Here is a 19401-nt window from a genome sequence, read left to right as displayed (position 1 = left end):
ATGCGATTTTTTGCGTTTAATGCGTTGTTTGGTGATTTTATGATCCCGAATTATATTGATGTGATATATTAATACTGCATTTGTAGATATACGTTTTTTGAGAAACGACTCAAAGCGATTGATTTTTTGTAAAAATTTGGATTTATCCTTATTTTATTGACGTGCACCAGCACTGAATTGAGAATGGCATGTGCTATGCTTCGATGGATGAAGAAGCGTTTGTAAGTAATGAATATTATGAACGTTTGAACATATTTAAATGAATAGTATTAAAAGTATATATTTACTTATATCATATACTAATAGTTTACGGTAAATTCTTCATTATAAATCTCATCACAGTTTCATTTCTCATTCTATTGCATTTCTATAGCGGTACATAAATTTTGTGGTTTACAGATTGTAGATTGCATCAGTTTTGCAGCGCAATTTATTCCTCGGTATGTTACTTGTAGTGTTATTAGAAATTCCATTATTTTTGTATTTTTTCTGCAATTGGTAGTATCTGATTAGGAAATTTATGTTTTATTTCAAGATATATATGAAGTTGGTTATATCAAGTGTTAAATAAACGTTGTTATTCGCGCAATAGCGTTAGCTTTATCGAGATAGATAAATGCAATTCTTATTTCTTAAATTCTAAAGATATAAAGACACACTCGAATAGTAGATTCACTCACTTTACGTTTTTTAAGGGTTATATATATATATTAAGGGCGTGTTCAAAACAACCATTGACGAGTAGTCTTGGCGTAATTTGTATTCATACCAAGATTATCCATTTCTCAAGGCAATAATTTTTGTTATTTTTGCTAAACCGTTTACGAAAATATAATTTTCCGAATCCTGAACTCTTATGCATGGAACGGCAGATTTTAAGATATTTGTTTTGCAATTTGATGCAAAATTCGTATTTTTAAAACACTGATGTATATGTTCTTTTTTTTAAAATTCTGCCAGTATATAACATTATATAACATTCTTGTGTTATCACCATTTATAGTTGTCGCTTGCTGTACAGCTTGCTGAATACATTTTGCTTTCTAGGTATCTACAATTACATCGTGTTGTTTCGGTACGAACAGGGGCGAAGTATTCATCACTTAGATACATTTAAAGATAATTAATTAATTTTTTCTGATTTTGATATCTATAATATACAGACAGGATTACTGATAAGAAATTTAAGAAAATAGTAAATGAAGAAGTAAATAGAAAAATTTCTTTCAGGTATTGTGAGATGTCAATATAAACTTCATACATTTTACTAGGGGGCTGTTGACAAAGCAAAATCTTTACTATATATGTCTACGAGCTCTACGTATACAGTGTGTTGCTCAAAGTAAACTTTCTGCATTGTGAAGAGTACTACGTGTATGTCGTGATGCGTTCATGCGAAGCTTGTTTCCTCGTATGAGCTCTGCCTCTTTGAACCGAAATTGTCCGTAATCTGCAGCGTCTTGAGTTGTTTATGCAGCTTCTTGAACTGTTCTGGTATTTCCTGTCGAATCTGACGATGACGCGGACAGTCTTGCATCCTTCGTTTACTTGCGACTTCTTCCCGTCATCGCGCATATTCTTTTGACGTTCCGCTTGCCTAATGGGCCTCCGTTTCGCTTCTGCTTACCTTTCCGGAGCACGCAGTGATTCTTGGTTTTCTGAATGTCTTTTGCTTCTGCTACTAGTTTCTGATACAGTTTGAGCAAGCGAAGTTTCTTGAGTTGTTGCTTGTCTGCTGGAACTCCTATTCGTTTCTTCTTCAGTTTCTTGAATGCATAACCTTTCTTGTCACTATGCTTGCCTGCTGAGTTTCTAGTTGTATCTTCATTCATTTTTGAAGCATGCAAGTTTTCTTGTACTTGCCTGCTGAGTCTCCTAGTGCTTTTTACTTCATTTTTTCTGTAGCTCGCTGTAACATTTGTGCTGTCTTCTTGCGTTCAGACATTTTAGTAAATTGAAAAAAAAAAAAAAATTATGTAACTGTAGTAAAGTAACATTGCATCTAAAATATGTTAAATACCTACAGAAGTTTAAACTTCTACTCAGGAAGGATTTATACAATAAAAGAAATTAAATTTTTTTAAATAAAATTAGAATAGCATAAAATGCATAGAAACATTTTATTATGAAGAAAATGTATTCATTCTTTCCAAGCAACCAGCTATTCGTAAATAAATTTTTCTTGCCAAGTCAGGAAACAAAGGCCTTTGACACTTGGGATAATACATTTGAAGTTATGATTTAAATTTATTTTAATATAACAAATTTGCAAAATTCAATAAAAGAATTAACGTAGCGATAGCATATCGTGTCACGTATCTAAAGGTGAAACATAAGAGTTGCCAAAAGCAGCTATTCATTTAAAATACTGAAATTAACGAAATATTTTTCGACATACAGTGACGTTATATGGAATCACGTGCTTTCTTCAACTCAGAATGTTACCGTAAATAATAACAATAAGTTTCGAGTTTGGCAATACTATTTATTTCATATTTTTTTAACTAAAAAATGTCTCTTAAACAATACGATTTGAGAGTGAGAACAGCCATCATTTTTCTAAATAAAGCAATTTGATCTCCAGCGCTTTCCGAAATTTTATATAACATCTCGAGTGATAGTCGTAGGAAGATAACAATAGTCGAAAAGTTTTACCAAGAATTTTTGAAATCCGCGGGTACCTCAAATCTCCCCCCCCCCGTTCCGGAGGATATGATGTTACGAAGGAAAAAAAAAACAAAGACGCAAAATCCCACATATATTTAAACTGCTGATTCCTGTTTACAATATTCAATTTCCTTTAAAAACATTAAGCTTCATTTAAATAAAAGGAAAATAAATTCACACATTTTCCCTAGCTTTCAAGCTTTTATTGTATTTTTAAATATTCTTTTTGTTACTGTAGCGCAAATTTTCCTCGGCGTCATTAGGAGCCGTAGGTCGAAAACATATAAGAATCATTGCTGTAAGTAATGATCATATGATAAATTGCATACATATGCGATTCTTTTGATTAGAATTTGAGTACAATTCTTTATACATCACCTACTATGCCCCTTTATGTAACGACAAGGATTATTTTCAATGATTATCCGATGAGAATGATTCGTTACAATGATTATTTGATGGCAATGATCATTTGCAAAGAATATTAAAAGCCGATGACTACGATTACTTAAATAGAATATGCATGTCATACGATGACAACGATTATTTCCAAAGAATCTTCGATCACGTCACTATTGTATATCGCTATACTTCTGGGGTTGGGGGGTTGTGTATTGTACTACGGCCCTGTAATTAAGCGTTTTAAATGACATCAAAAACGTTAGTAAAACTTAGGATCCTTACATACTACCCGCCAGAGTTAATTAGTTTGAAACTGAGGTCTAAAACGACCTTGTTGAAAACTTTTAGCTCTAGAATCTAACGCGAGGCCAAACTTTTACAAACATTTCTCTCTAGAAACTAGATATTAAAAAGTCGTTTTTACATTATCATCTCTATGGACAAGTATTTTCATCTGTACTGCATCTATAAACAGGAGTTTCTTAGTTGAAATCTGGTTCCTTATGGAAGGAAAACTAGTTTAATGAAATGTTACACAATCAAATGGCAAGTAACATGAATATTTATATTTCTCCTTTAAAATTCTTATTTCATTCATGACGTTATTTAATTATCTCCCCATGCTCTCTGACTTGTGTTGTAAAGAAAAACACCAAACACGAGCGTGTTTGGTGTTTTTCTTTACAACACAAATTTTCTTTACAACACTTTTTCATGTACAAGTGTTCAACATTACCGCCTGCAATCAAAACACTAACGTGTTAAAATTCAACATAACAAGACCTCAGAACACACCTTATATTCATCTCTAAACCCTGAGGTACTATTCTGAAAAGTGGCTAACTCTGAAGTGTAGCGCCAGAGAGCCTAACTACATTCATTCAACCTTTATCACATATTCACAATAATTTGCTCTTTTTACAGTCACACGAATAAGTTAAAATTTTTGGCATTACTCTAATATTTTTACTTTTAACATATCACAATATTTCTTAACTTTTAAGATAACAGTTCACATTGTATATAAGGACATATTAACATGCCGTTAATTTTACGCATTTTAAAACATACATTAGTAGTACATTGTTAACTTCTATTCTTTTCCAAGCAAGTGCCAATTCTTCTGCATTGAAATTCTACATTTCAAAAGTCTTTCAGATTAACCACTTCACCGTTTGCCCCGATAGAGTATCGTCAGTTTGAAATGTTTATTTAACCGTCAGCGACGGCAGACTATCGTCGAGGTGAAATTTGGCATGAACCGTGACCCCCGAGAGAGATTCGACGCTTCTTATTTTTCCTACCCCTCAGTACCAGTCGAAAAGGAAAAGAAGTGATTGATGTCTTAATTGACCAGACTCACTCCACAGATTGTACCTGAAAAGCAAACGACGGGGGATCGCTTTTTCCGAGGGAATAATCCCCCTTAACACAGATTTCGAGAGATGCACAACAATTCACACACCTTCCCATTAACTGACAAACAAGTCTGAAGGTTTTAAATGCTATCCTTTCAAATCCGAACGTGGCCTTTTTTTTTTTTTTTTTTTTTTTTTTTTTGAGTACATACACTGTATACTCTGAACTCTTTCTGAAGTAATAAGAATTTCGGATAGAAATAATTCCCTTACCCTTTCATGATTAACTTAGTGTAAATAAAATATTTTCTGTTTTAATTTTGATTCCTTGAAGAATTTTTTTTTTTTTTTTTTTTTTTTTTTTTTTTTTACTTTTTGAATGTAGAGAAATGAATTCACTTTGAAAACGTACCACTTTTTCATGTTATTTGGCTGTTTTTTAGTTGAAGTAATTGTATTCGCTTTTGTTTTATTTTATTACTGTGAGAAGTAAAGGAAGTTTATAAGCGCGAAAATTTTTGGGGTTCATAGTTCATCGGAAATATCCATTTTGCCCGTTCCCAAATCCATTTTCACAATCCTTTTCCAACTGTGCGTAAGGAAAGAATAAAGAAGTCATTTTTTCTTAAATGGGTAGTTAAACAGTAAAATAGATTCAAAATAGATTTTTTTCCTGACATCTAAATGGTACGTACATACGTATGTATGTATCTCGCATAACTCAAAAACGATTAGTCCTATAACAATGCAATTTTGTATGTTGGGCAGCTATAACATCTAGTTGTGCACTTCTCTTTTTTATTGCAATCGGCAGTACCAAATATATATATATGCACACTTTTAAAATAATTCTACTTTAATTAAACTTAGGAGATAATATAATCAATTAATCAATACTGTTTAGGAAATATATATATACTGCCCATTACCAGCTTAAACGTTTTTACACGGCTTTTATTTTATTTTCTCAATCTTTGGTGGTAGTCATGTATATCCAATTATGAAAGTATTATAAATGATGAAAATATGCATGTTTTGACAATGTCAAATTAAAAGAAAAAAAAAATTATTTGGATAAATATTGAAATCTATCTTTCAATGTGTTCTTCAGGTTCCCATGCCTATTTAGGATAGTTCTGTACTCGTTATGAAAAAAAAAAAAAAAAAAAAAGTTACAAGAAGCTTGACATCTGCACGACAAAAATTTCCCGGGATATTCAGTGCTATTTTTCGTCTCATTTTCAACTTGCATGAGTCATCGGTTAATTAGAATAATTCGAGAAAATAAGTTTAAATGAAACGCAGAAAAAATATGTATGATGTAAATAAGTCGTCTTGTGGTGTTCACATCAGTTTTTTTTTATTCTTCTTTTTGTACATTCCCCAAAGTATTTCGGTTTGGTTTAAATTTATACGGCAAAACATTCGAGGGCTATCTGCATAAGAGGAGGGATGCCTTCGTAGAGGCCTTTGTAAGGGAAACTGGCTCGTATACATGTTACAAATCGGAAAACAACGAAAGCGCCCATGCAGCCAGCCTCTCCGCAGGGATTCGAACCCCAGACCAAACTACCAGTTTTCAGCGAGTTTACCGCTCAGTTGCTGGTGGGATCACGAAAATAAACGAGATGTTTTCATTTTTTGGTCAATAGTTTAACTTATTTTTGGAAAGAATAAATCTTAATTTATTCTTCTTTGGTTATTGTTTCAGAAAAAAAAAAAAAAAAAGAAAAAAAGAAAAGAAAAAAAGAAAAGAAAAAAAAAAAGTCGTCTAAATGCATTCGGGAATGTTTAAAATGTATGCTTCAGTTCAAATATGATACCTGAAATTTTTCACGATTGCAATATTTCGTACAAGAAAGTTAAAAAAAAAAAATTATCAAAAATTTACTGCTTAATTTTATTAAGAATAACATTGAATTTTCAGTCCATTATTCAAAGCATTGTCATTTCTCCAGGCATCTGTTACAAGAACAACTGAAAATTTACTACCTTCTTACTCTTTGACACAGGCACTATACATAATTAAAACATTCTTTGCTGTAGAAAAATTACAATAAGCTAAAAAACTGTAACTTAAATAATTGCAATTTTAAATACGAATTTTAAACATCTAAGCTACCGAAGTTCCCCCCCCCCACACACGCACATAAAGAAAAATAAATAGATACACACACACACAAAAAAAAAAAATAAATAAATAAAATAAAATCTGAAAAATTCAGATTTTAATGATCGGAAATGAATTAGAGTTTTACGAAATATGAAAAAAGATAATAGTAAAATAAAAAAACAAATTCGAAATTCAAAATTTGTGCTTTCGGGTGCACATGTTCGCGTGAAGGATTACTTTATTCAAAATTTCATAGCTCTGTGTAGCATCGTTTTTTTACAATCTATGCAGATTTTTCATTATTTAATTTCTTTAAATATAATGCAGGGAGATAGCATATTTTGTGGCAACAATTTGAAAAGTGATACAAACAGAAAAATGACACAACGCAAATTTTCAATGGCGATGGTAAAACTGAGACTAATAGTCCTTTTGGGCTAAAAAAAAAAAAAATCTGAAAGTTTTAAGATTTTAACGGTCAACCATCGGATTTGATAGCGTATCTTAACACTCTCACTGAGTCCTTAGTCTCTATTGCACTCATTCCTGCTAACCCATTTTTGTTTGTATTCTTAGCTTTAATATTAAGTATCGCTTTCATCGCGCATACACTTCAACAGCAAAATCACAACTTTTTTAAAAGCAGCCTATTTTTTGAATTCCCGATGCAGTTTTAAATGCTGCAATATATTTTTCTATTTTATTCAGTCTTTTCTCATTTCATAATACCAATCCTCAGTTTTCTTAATAACATGGCTTAGAGAACTTTTCTTTTTTGTTTCTTTTTATTAGTCCAAAGGGATTTGAATCCCGAAGGACTATTAGTTTCGTTTTGGCATTTTGCGTCGGACTCATAAATGTCGGTTCACTTTTCAAACTGTTGCCACAAAATGTTAGAGTCCAGCATTATATTTGAAGAAATTAAATAATGAAAAATCTGCATAAATGTATGTATATTTCTCGTATTGTGATAAAACAACGGTACATAGAGTCATCGAATTTTGAATAACGTAATCCTCCAACGAATATGAGCATGTGGAAGACCAAATTTGAAATTTGAAATTTGTTTTATGATCGATTTCCTATTTTTTAAAATTTGACGAATTTTTGATTAACAAACTCAAGGATTTCAAAGCGAGTAATGGCAACGTTGTGCAGAAAAAACATTTTTATCTCCAGCGCGTGAGTCTCTGTATCGGAAATTCTAAAGATATGCTCGTTTTAAAACTATTTTGCGATATTGCTGTTGCACTGGATCTTATGGTTTAAGTGCGAGGAACATGGTGTGGTGTGGTGGTGTATTTAATTATGGCAAAGCACACGAGGGCTATCTGCCTAAAGGGAGGGATGCCTTTCGTGGAGGACTTTCTAAGGGAAACTGGCTCGTATACACGTTACACATGGGGAAAACCACGAAAACGCCCATGCAGCCAGCCCGTTCGCGGGATTCGAGCCTCAGACCGAACTACCAGTGTTCAGCGTCTTTACCGCTCGGCCGCTGGTGGGCCGCGAGGAACATGATATTTAATAAAGAAAGGTAACACACAAAATGTTAAAAAACGCCCCTTTGGACGTAATTTAAAATCTGAAACATTTCAGATTTATTTATTTATTTATTTATTTATTTATTTATTTTTACTAAGTTTTCGTATGTGAATTTTATTTATTAAATATAAACTTTCGCTACATAAAATTATATTCAGCAGCAAAATGACAAAATATTTGATAATGAAAGAGAAATATCTTATTTTTTTTCCGAATGGCAACAGTCTCGCGAGTCGGAGATAAAAAATGTTTTATCTGGAATAGTGTTGCCACTGCTCGCTTTCCGATCTTTGAGACTGTTAACTAATAATTAATTAAAGTATTACAAAATATGAAAAAATAATAAAACAAATTCGAAATTAAAATTTGTGCTTTCAGGTGCACATGTTCGCATGAAAATTACATTATTCAAAATTTGACGGTTGTATCTACCATCATTTTTTCACAATACATGCAGATTCTTCATTATTTAATTTCTTTAAAAATAATGCAAGGCGATAACATACTTGGTGGGAACAATTTAAAAATGATTCAGACATTTAAAGTGACAGAACGAAAAATCCCGATATGAGATTAATAGCGCTTTTGGGCTAATAATTAAATGTATGAAAATATATGAGAAGTAATTCGAGCGTGTTTTATTACAGTGCATTAAGAAAAATAGTAGCAAAACATTATTTATAGCTATTTCAAATAAGCAAATATACTGATTTTTGCTTTAATTAACAAAGCTTTTATTTCACAATCAAAAATGGCATTTGCTTTTGAATAACTTTCAATCGATTTTACTCTTCTTACTAATTATCAAATGCAAATCGAAAAGTCCTAAAATGCATAGCATTAGATGAGACGGATGCGAGTTTTTAACACGTTTTATCATCACATCATTACCCCGAATACACACACACACATTTATATATATATATATATATATATATATATATAAGATATTAAGATATTTTATTTATTTTTATGTAGGATTTTTAATTTAGGAATATTTCGTACGAATATAGTTTTATTATTTATAAAATGATGTATGATATATTACACTTTAAAATTATTCCTATATTTAAAATAATTATAAAAACAGATTTCCAGGGACGACATAGCTTGGTCTTAAATGGTAGTGTGGTCAAAGCTGATAATATCTCCTCTACGAGGTACCAGCTTTTGTGTTCGATGGTCGCCTTTATGGGGTTGTCACTGACGTCCTTGAGTGTGACAAGTACGGGATTCAAGTTCATTTCAATAGAATTTCTCAATAGACCTCACAGGTAGTGGAAGGGGGAAGGAAATATTTCTCTCGTTAACTGAGCTAAATTTCAGACACAAAATGTTTACCTTTGGAAGAGAAAAATGGTACAAAATATAGAAGTTTTGCTCGCCGATGAAGTGGTTAAAACTTCTTTCTTGCCAGAATCTTTTAAATGAAATTTTATACAATAATTTTTACAATTTTCTTAAGGTACCTTTCTCAAAGGTTATCAATGCTTTTTCAAAATTCAAGTATTTACACATTCCTATTATACATTAATTTTAGTTTTACTCGCGAGTATTTGAAAAACAATACGAAAATAGGTAACAACTCCTTTCTCGCCTTTTTGGCGATAAAGGTAGGCATCACATGAGGTAAAAATTCTTGAATTCTGCCACTTGCAGTAAGATTGAAAAATTAACTTAAGGTTTCAAAGTAACATAAAGTTTTACTTATCTTTGTGATATTCAGACATCCTTTTTTCTGCCCAGTCCTGGAAGGTAGCGAAGACTACGGTCTGGTTGATCTTCCTTCTTGTGCGGGTTCGCCCTTCGGTTCCTTCCTCCATGAACTTTCTTTTTCTTCCAGTTCGGTCACCCTTGAAGACCTTTTTTTTAGCATCTGCCTGTCGTTTCGGCCGTTTGATGGCAGCTGGTCTTGGCGGAACCGGGACAACTGTCTCTCGTTGTTGCCTGGATCTCGTTGCTGGCTGTTCAAATTTTTCTTGCGTCTTTGATTCTGCAGCTGGTCTTCCTTCATCAATTCGTCGACATTTGCTGCGTAGACTCCTATCCGATGGGTAGATCTTCTGTTTTGGAGCCGTGTTATAGTTGCTGTCATTTCTCCTGGCTTTCTTTGCATTAGTCGTACTTCTCCCTTCTTCATTCTGGGGGTGGTCGTGCCCTCTCTTTTCTGGTCGGTGGAACGACTTCTTTTTCTTGTTACCTTCAGTTTTCAAACGGGGGAACTTTCTTTTCAATTGCTCCTGTCTACTAATGGCTTGCCCTTGGGATTGTCGTTGTTCCACCTCTGGAGCTTGTGCCTGCCGTGCAGGATCCTGCAAAAGATCTTGAAATATTGGCATTTTATTACGATTATAAAATGGTTTTATCTGGTCTACGTTTGCGGTGCAGGTTTCACCATTCCTGGCTTTTAACACCACTAAGCCTGAGTTACTTTTTCTATGACATATGGTCCTTCAAATCGTGGATAAAATTTGGCAGTTTTATCTTCTGGTGCTGAAGAAAGTTAATGCTTAATTTCTAACACTTCATCTCCTACTTTATAAGTTACTCCCCGTCGTTTCATATCATAATAAAGCTTCTGTTTTCTCTGTGATACTTCAGTGTTCTTTTTTGCTTTTTTAATTTATTTTTCTATATTGCCCATTTTAAATTCTGGGGCTCTTTTTTGAACATAAAATAATTTATCTAACGGCGTTATAATCTTTCTGCCTAAAAATAACTCAGCAGGAGTTTTGCCCGTCGTATCATGTTTTGCGGTCCTAAGGGCGAAAGCAAATTCATTGACATAGTTATCCCAGCTTTTATGAAAATTGTTAACATAACTACGGATAATTTTCACTATATTTCTATTCACCCGTTCCGCTATATTTGATTGCGGCCGATACGGGACCATTTTTAAATGACGTATGCCCAGTTTTAGGCACATGTCTTCAAATACATTACTTACAAATTGAGGACCATTATCCGATATAACTATTAGGGGCGCTCCGTATTTTAAAATATATTTATTTAAAATAGAATCAGTAACTAATTTCGCGGAGGCTCGTTTTAAGGGAACAATTTCGGTCCACTTACTAAAATGATCAACCATAACAAGGTCCGGTGAAAGTCGATATTCTCCAATTTCGGTCACGGTAACATATGTTTATAAGATTATATATATATATATATATATTGTTTATATATATAATCGTTTATTGCAATGCATATATATATATATAATCGTTTATTGCAATGCATTGTCGGAAACGCTTTCCTGGCCCATAGTGACGAGAGACAACACAAGAAAAATAGGAAAAATAGGGCAGGTGCTGGGAAAGTCCTGGGGATGCACGGTATTTTCCAGAACATCTCATGTTGGATGTGCGAGAGATGGGATACCTGTAACAAGGTGCAGGTCGTAATTTCGAACACCTTTTTTGAGGTCCATAAGTGTCTAATTTTGTTCCTACTTTTTAATTTCTCTTGTGCTAAGCATAACTGGTGTCCGATCTTTCTTGTGTTTTGTGTTGTTTGCACCGGCCAGGAAAGTGTTTTCGGCCATGTTTTGCCATTTAATTTTTCCTCATCGTCGTCTCTCTCATATATGTGTATAATTACTTATGACTCAAGTGTTGCTACTATATGATGACATTTACAAACACGGTGTTTAAAATGCTACATATTCCCATCCGAAAATATCTTTTTCTTTTCCTCTTGCCCTTCAAATACGATATATGTGTTTTCATTGCAAAATTTCCTGGAACTTTAATTTTTCTTTTTTCGAGGACAATGGAGAACATATTTCAGTATAGGCAGCTGTCAATATTCAAACATCAAATTGTAAAAGCCATTAAAGTGTGGCCGAAATGATCAGAAGGGCTAAATTCGCATAAGCATTTAGGAAATACATTTTGAAAGATTTTGTAAATTTTCCTTCAATAAATTTAATGGAACAGGCAAAAGAAATTACAGGGAACAATAAATATAGGAGAAAACAGGTATATATTTTCCTAATTTACTTTGATTTGATTGATTTCTTTCTTTCTTCCTGTATAAATAAATAAACTTTAAGAATGCAACTGAAGAATGAGAATAAAAGTTTCAATTGAAAACAAATGGTGGCAAAAATCCTAGTGCGGCTCTGCTGGACGACGAAAAAGACCAGCAATATGATCCGAATTTGGAATAACGAGAGAAAATTTGAAATCTGTGCAGCCAGCGATGCAAAGAGACTCGTTAAAATACAGATTTTGCTGAATCAGAAAGAACGTTACGTGTATATCTTCTAAAATGCTTTTTCCATCCTTTGTTTGTAGTTGTTTCCCTTTTCATTTCAGTTTCCTTTTTTCCTCCTATTTTGCAATTTTCGTCATTGTTTCCCTCTGTTTTTAAGCCACCTGTTTATTATTTCTGTTATTATTATTGCAACTTATGTAAAAATTAAGTAAGGAAAAGTAAGGCACCGAAACTTTGCAAATTATTACGCTCTACGTGAGATTCATGGAGGCCGCTTATTGCATACAAATAACGCAAAATATTTTAACTTATCTGCTTGGCTTTAGGTCAGAACAACGAAAACAACAAATTCACCCTTTGTAGAAAACAATTCTGCCAGGCAATAATCTACGGGGAGTTTTTTCCCTATGAAACTGGGCCAAAAGTGTTATATAGTATCTAAATATGGAAGTGGTGTACATGTTAAACGTGATCGTCATTGCATTCATTACCTTCACTATTTTACTACTGAAATAAAGATATACCGATTTTTTTGTAGATTGGAAAATCCTTTTTGTGATCATGAAAAGGAGCAAAAACTGGAAAACGAGAAAGAACTGGAAAACGAGAAGGAACTGGAAAAGAAGCGAGAACCGGAAAAGATGCAAAAACTGGAAAAGAATCAAAAACTGAATAAAATGGAAGAACAGGAAAAGAAGGAGAAACAGGAAAAGAAGCAAGAACTCAAAAACAAGAGAAAACTGGAATTGACACAAAAACTAGAAAAGAAGCAAGAACTGAAAAAGAAACAAAAGCTGGAAAAGATACAAAAACTAGAAAAGAAGCAAGAACAGGAAAAGATACAAGAATTAGAACAGAAGCAAGAACTGAAAAAGAAGCAAAAATTGGAAAAGAAGCAAGAACTGAAAATGAAACAAGAGCAGAAAAAGAAGCAAAAACTGGAAAAGAAGGAAGAACTGAAAAACAAACAAAAACTGGAAAAGCAACAGAAACTAGAAAAGAAGAAAGAACTAAAAAGAAGCAATTACTGGAATGGATTCAAAAACTAGAAAAGAAAGAAGAACTGAAAAAGAAGAAAATACGGGAAGGAATACAAAAACGAGAAAAGAAAGAACTGAAAATGGAGAAACATATTGAAGAGATGCTAAAACAAGCACACAAAAATGAACTGGAAAGGCAAAAGTTGAGGGAAAAATTGCAAAAACCAAAAAAGAGAGACCTGAAAATGAAGAAGGAACTGGAAAAGAAGCAAGAGCCGGAAAAGATGCCAGAAATGGAAAATATAGAGGAGTCTGAAAAGACGCAATACCTGGAAAAGAAGCAAAAAACGGAAAAGATTCCAAATCTGAAAGACAAGCTGGAACCGGAAAAGAACTGTCAAACCCGAAAAGGAAACCGGTTGAACTGCGAAAAGAGCCAGAACTGGATACCGACTGTAGAACGATTGATTTAATGACCAAACGAAGCAAGACCCGGAAAAGAAAAATAGAACAAATAAATCATATACCTGCTTCATTTTACCAAAATTTATTATCAACAACATTTTTATTATCAAGAACTTTATGGTATTCTTAGTATATGGACGGCATTTGATAATATTTTGCTCGGTAAGGGTAACTATTGATATATTATTAGCTAGTAATTAGTCATGCTAACTTTAAGATACCAGTATTATTTTAGCAGCAACTAAGTACACTCTTTCGTAGTTCAGATCTATGTTTTCAGTGCCTTTCATGGCTGCGAGGTCTTCCGGTTTTACCTGGAAAGTCACAGTTTATTGACTTTTTTAACACATAGCTTTACACATGACAATATTTTTCAACAATAAATTTATGTTGTGCTACTGGCTTTAAATTGTGCAAATAAATATTGCACGGCATATCTTTCATAATTGAACTCATGAAATTAATTTATACAAATTTCATTTTAAAATTTGTTTGACCCTGAGCTGTCTTATCCAACTGCAGATATTCATAGAACTTTATATCAAGGTTCAAAGAAACGTTCAAAAAGGAATGTTTATCCACTTTTAATTATGTGTTAATCAGCATGATTTGCATTACTAAGATTGTAATTCTAAACAAATTAAAAGCTATTGTAGTATGTACATTAGCTTTTCATTTGCTTTCACCTTGTTTAAATTCAGTTTGACATACCACAGTTTCCGTCTCTACTCAGGATTTTTTCAGTGTAAAAATTCAAGATTACCAATTGAAATGAGCGAAAGAAATAACTTTTAAAATGTGTGTATACATTACATCAGAATCATAATATAATTAGATAAATAAACTGAATAATATGTTATAAAGCGAATTTATATCAATTTCGATTTCTTTCAAAATAGAGATTCCTTCGCACCTCACAAATCTCACAGAAACTCTCGGTTTGTGATTCGTGAGCTTTAGTTTTTTATATTTGGAATTTGGCAGCAATATGATTCACTGTTACGATGCAATATCTTGCTCACAAATTGGTTATCTAACTACAAAATGGTATAATTAAAATAAAATGAATATTATTAGATGGAAATGTTGGTTTCCTTTGCGTTTATCTGAATGGTATCGTATATATAAACCTGTTGGAGACGTTTTTTTCCCACACATCGAATAGAGACACATAGTCACATAATACAAATAATATGAATACAAGAATATAGTGTAAGATGAAGCTCTACCACATTTCTCTATTACTTAAGACTGCGAAAGATTTGTTAAAGCATTACAGGATCATACTCTGATGGATCTCGCCGTTCTGTTTCATTTTCTGCCCTCGAAAACACATTATCTTAGTACAATAGATTACTTTTGAAGGAATGGATTATTTGAAAACATTGTAACTGTAAGAATTATTCTCTGACGTTATTACTGAAAAAGCGGTTGAGAGCATAATCTTTGGCTATGCGCTTTAAGCTGTATTAAAACCATTTTGAAATGTAAGGCCTACAAACTGAAACTTAACTTTATCTTATTTCTCTACTATTCATTAGAGTTATATACATTCCCATCAATAGATACTGAATGGCTAAATATTCTGCTTACCCAAATCAGTTATTTTTTTCCTCTCTTCTTTTTCTTAATTTTAATTAGTCCGGAAAGTAAAGCTATAGAGAATTTCAATTCTTCATTAGAAATCTGACTTAGAATTTTGTTTTCGGAGATAAAAGTTTGAATTCTTTATCCCTTTTCTAAACACAAAGATTGAAAAACGTAACATCGAAATTTTGAAAACATTTATACACTAATAGAAGGGAAAAAAAACAGAATATAATGCTTCAGCAAGCATGTAAATATCTCTATCACTTAAGTTTCAGCTATGTTTGTTACAGTATATTCAGGCGTATAAGGCGCACTTTTAAAAGAAAATGCAAGATGGAAATTTATGGGTACGCGCTGTACGCCAGCTATAAAAATGTTATGTTTAAAAATATGGAAAAAGTGAGCATACGAAAATTAGATTTCTGCGTGTAATTAAATGCTTTTTATTTAAGAGAAATAACATAGTTTATGTACTTAAAAATTTTCGTTATCGGATTCTGTTTCATTTTCACTTTCACCTCTGATCTATACTTGCATAGACAGATCCAAGTTCCTCATATACGTCTCAAGCTATAACTTCAAGCACATCATCGAATTCTGTTTCAGTTTTGCCATTACTTTTACTCTGATCCACACATAAATAATCATCTTTCGTTGCATCTAGACCGTCAGATATACCACATAAATTAAACAGGTTTAATTTTATTCCATGATTTTATTATCTACTGACACACTATTTATGGACTGGCATGACGTATTTCGTCTCCATTTGTAATTGTTTTTTTCACCTTCACTTTTGTTCGAGTATTCCACTAACGTTTAAAATATTCTATCGATGATTTATTGACATATATGTCTAATATCTGAACTAATGGCAATAATCCGCCTGGATAACCTGTCATATCTGTATAACACTCTTTCAACAACATATTTGTGTTATCCGTTAGATGGAGGCTGAACATGTTCCAAAGTATTAGACTTTCTTGATTATTTGAGACAAAAGGAAGCTTTTGCCAAATATTTCTTATCCACAGTTTCACAACATTTTTCTCCGCCGATCATTTCTCGTGAATACGGATGAAAACACTTTCGGGAAACTGCACTTCAGCAAAGTCTTTCTTTTCAAGATATCGATGAGTTTTTAATTTCGTACCGTCGGCTAAGCAGGAGATCAGTACGGTGGGGTGAGATTTATCGTTGGCCTATTGATTTTATGTTAACCGTTATTTTTCTTTCATATCACTGTTTCTTTATCTTCTACTGTATCAAAACTACAGGAATGACATCCATATTTGCAACACGTGATAGTAAATAAATTTTTACATATTTTTAAAAACTCATCAAAGTTTTATCTCTATATTTTCGAAGCCTTTGAAAAAATTTTATCTCTTTTTCTCGGAGAACTGAATTATTCCGTGAAGTAAATCGAATACACAACCTCAGTTTGCTTTAGAGTTTTCACTTCCATTTGCACTCCTTTTTTCTATTTTTAAGGCAAAGAAACGTACGCTGTTTCTTGTTACAATTAATCCATTCTGGTGATGATGGGGATTTTCTACGATGCAGTTTCCAACACTTTCGCCGACGGTAAGCTATTTCATTACTTCTTTATGCAATACACATTTATTCTTTGGCGCAATAATCATTGTAAAATTTCATGCCTCTTCCACTCGTGTACGAAGCATTCACGAAAACCAAACTGCATGATTTCCATTTTCTTTCGCAAACTGAATGACTTAACATTTGAAACTTACATTTTGTTTGTTTCGTTCGGCGAAAGCCATTACTACTGCTGAATAAAGCACTGGATGAACTATACTTCACTAAAATCAAATGTGATATCGTTAAGTCTTTGATGTTGACATCAGGACCACGGCTTCAAATGACTACAGAAAGAAGAAACATGACTCCTAATTCCGCAAATTCACTTTGGTCGAAAGTGCACTCTTATCCGAATTATGTTCCTTATTTCTCGAAGTCCTAGAATAACATTCTCTTCCACATCCAGAATGAATACAAATCACCTCCTACCTTGCAGAAATATTTTCCCCGATAATCAATTCTCCTGCGCACCACCTTACCGCTTGCCAAACTGCAACGTTTCCGCAACTGACATATTTGCTCGTGTTTCCTAAGGTATGAAATAATCAAGAAGAGCTGTTGCGGGATATGATGTTTTTGGTATTGCCAAACCACCATGTGTATTTTATTGCTTTCTTTATTTACTAAAGATCTGATGCATTGTAATTAAGCGATATAAGAACTTGATTTATATGCGATTACGTTTTCTTATACAAAATGTTCCAACAATGTGCTTATGCGTTGTATTTTCATTTATTCAAAACTCAGTCTAGTTATATTTATAAAATTTTCAATAGCAAACGAATGTTTTAAGAAAACAGTCTAAACGTTTTGGGTCAAGATACTTTTCAAAAAAAGTCTAATCCAAGAATTATTTATATGAGAAATTTTATGTAAAAACAAATGGCGCACATTTTTACGTTTGAAATTTACTGGCATATTCCATGACAAATTTAGTAAGAGATTTCAGGTTTTTACCAGCTATAGAAAGTCAAGGATTTCTAGAATAATTTACAAAGTCAAGTACGAGTTCTGTCTATTGTTAATTTGTATTTTAATTTCCAAAATAGAACGTTGAAAATTAAATTTTGAGAGAAGTCTTTTTAATTTTTTTGGGTCGCTGCATAATGAGTTCATTTCAAAAGAGCTGAAAATAAAAGTATCAGTTTTCTACATTTTACTAATTATTCTTTCCTCCAATACCTAGACTTCATTTCGGAAACTTCCGTTTGGTTATAATTGACTGATGTCAATCGAAATCAGACGGAGATACTTATGTTCAAAATTATTTCATAAGGAGTGCAAACTTATTCCTCATAAAATTATGAGTGTCGGAGAAACATATGAAGAGCCAGGCTTCGTAATTTTTACAAAACAAATGACTTTAAATTTAAAAGTACCAAAGCGCAAACATTTACGTTTTTCAAAACACATTTGTACTTGCAAGTCAATGCCTACCACAAACGACCAAGATCCGGTCTGAACTTTTGCAGACAGTGCACAGACATGCGTTTCGAGTACCTTTCATTTTGGTTATTTGCGTATGCCATGTAACCTTCTCAAATATTCTCATGCTTGTGACTCAGAATTGAATTATCATTTTAACTGATATTTTTATGTGATGTGTAACAATAATTTTGTTTATTTTTCAGGATGAAGATTCAGGCCCCCTTTGCGCATACCGACTGTAATTTGAATAGCCAGTTTACAATAACAAGCTTAATAGTAACCGACCGTCACAGGGAGACGCCCGAGGCTTAAAGGAACGCGAATCTCTATCAAAGTTGCAACTTGTGTAAATGCAATTTTGACTTTTAAATTCTTTTATTTTCGCTTTCTCGTGTCAAAAATGTTTTTCTCTTCAATATTTAGTTTAATAACGTGAAACTTTAATTTAAATTTTTTTTTCGCTATTTTTACTTTAAAAAGATTTTAAGTTCTTTCATTTTACAAAAGTAATACTGATTTTAAAAACTATAAATATTTCCTTTTGGTTTTTTATTTTAAAGAATTGCTTTTAAATGCTCACTTTATTTTTTTTACAGAAATATTATATACTCTTATAAACTAAACATATTTCTTTTTCGTATTTCCATAAATGCCATTTTTTAAAAATATTTTACTCCTTTTTATTAAGGGGTGTTGGAAACCCTATAGCAACAATGTTGAATTGGCCATTTTTGGATTACCTTTTCTGAAAATCTGCTGTTCTTACAGGTTTGAAGGTTTTTACGTAATTAAATTACATCTATCACCTCGCGCTCTTCCAACCACGAGGTAGGTTCGTCTATGCACTCGCCATAGTAGGAAAATAATCTCTATCTTTGAAATTTTATCCTCTAATTAATTACACATAACGGTACACAATATACAATAAAACAAATATCACTAGCATAGTATACATTTAATTATATACATAATATAAGGCGTGCAAAACATGTTTTAAGTAATCTCTACTATATACATAATATAAAGCGCGCAA

At 32.6% G+C, this 19401-nt stretch overlaps 1 protein-coding gene across 1 annotated transcript in view; it reads left to right on the top strand.

Moving 5' to 3' along the window:
• The window catches only part of LOC146994041 (uncharacterized), a 29186-nt gene extending 10091 nt beyond the window's left edge, over window positions 1-19095 (top strand). The window contains exons 2-3 of the mRNA XM_085826295.1: window positions 13071-13910; window positions 18572-19095. Of these exons, the coding sequence (XP_085682421.1) occupies window positions 13071-13756 (686 nt within the window). The 3' untranslated portion in view covers window positions 13757-13910; window positions 18572-19095. The remainder of the gene's footprint in view (window positions 1-13070; window positions 13911-18571) is intronic.
• Window positions 19096-19401: the final 306 nt, after the last annotated feature.

This window comes from Stegodyphus dumicola, chromosome 11 (assembly GCF_044657685.1).
Source record: "Stegodyphus dumicola isolate Sdum_Otavi_A_Nest chromosome 11, ASM4465768v1".
Taxonomy (NCBI): domain Eukaryota; kingdom Metazoa; phylum Arthropoda; class Arachnida; order Araneae; family Eresidae; genus Stegodyphus; species Stegodyphus dumicola.
Note: the sequence above shows the minus strand (reverse complement) of the source record. Positions and strands in the feature narration are given on the sequence as shown.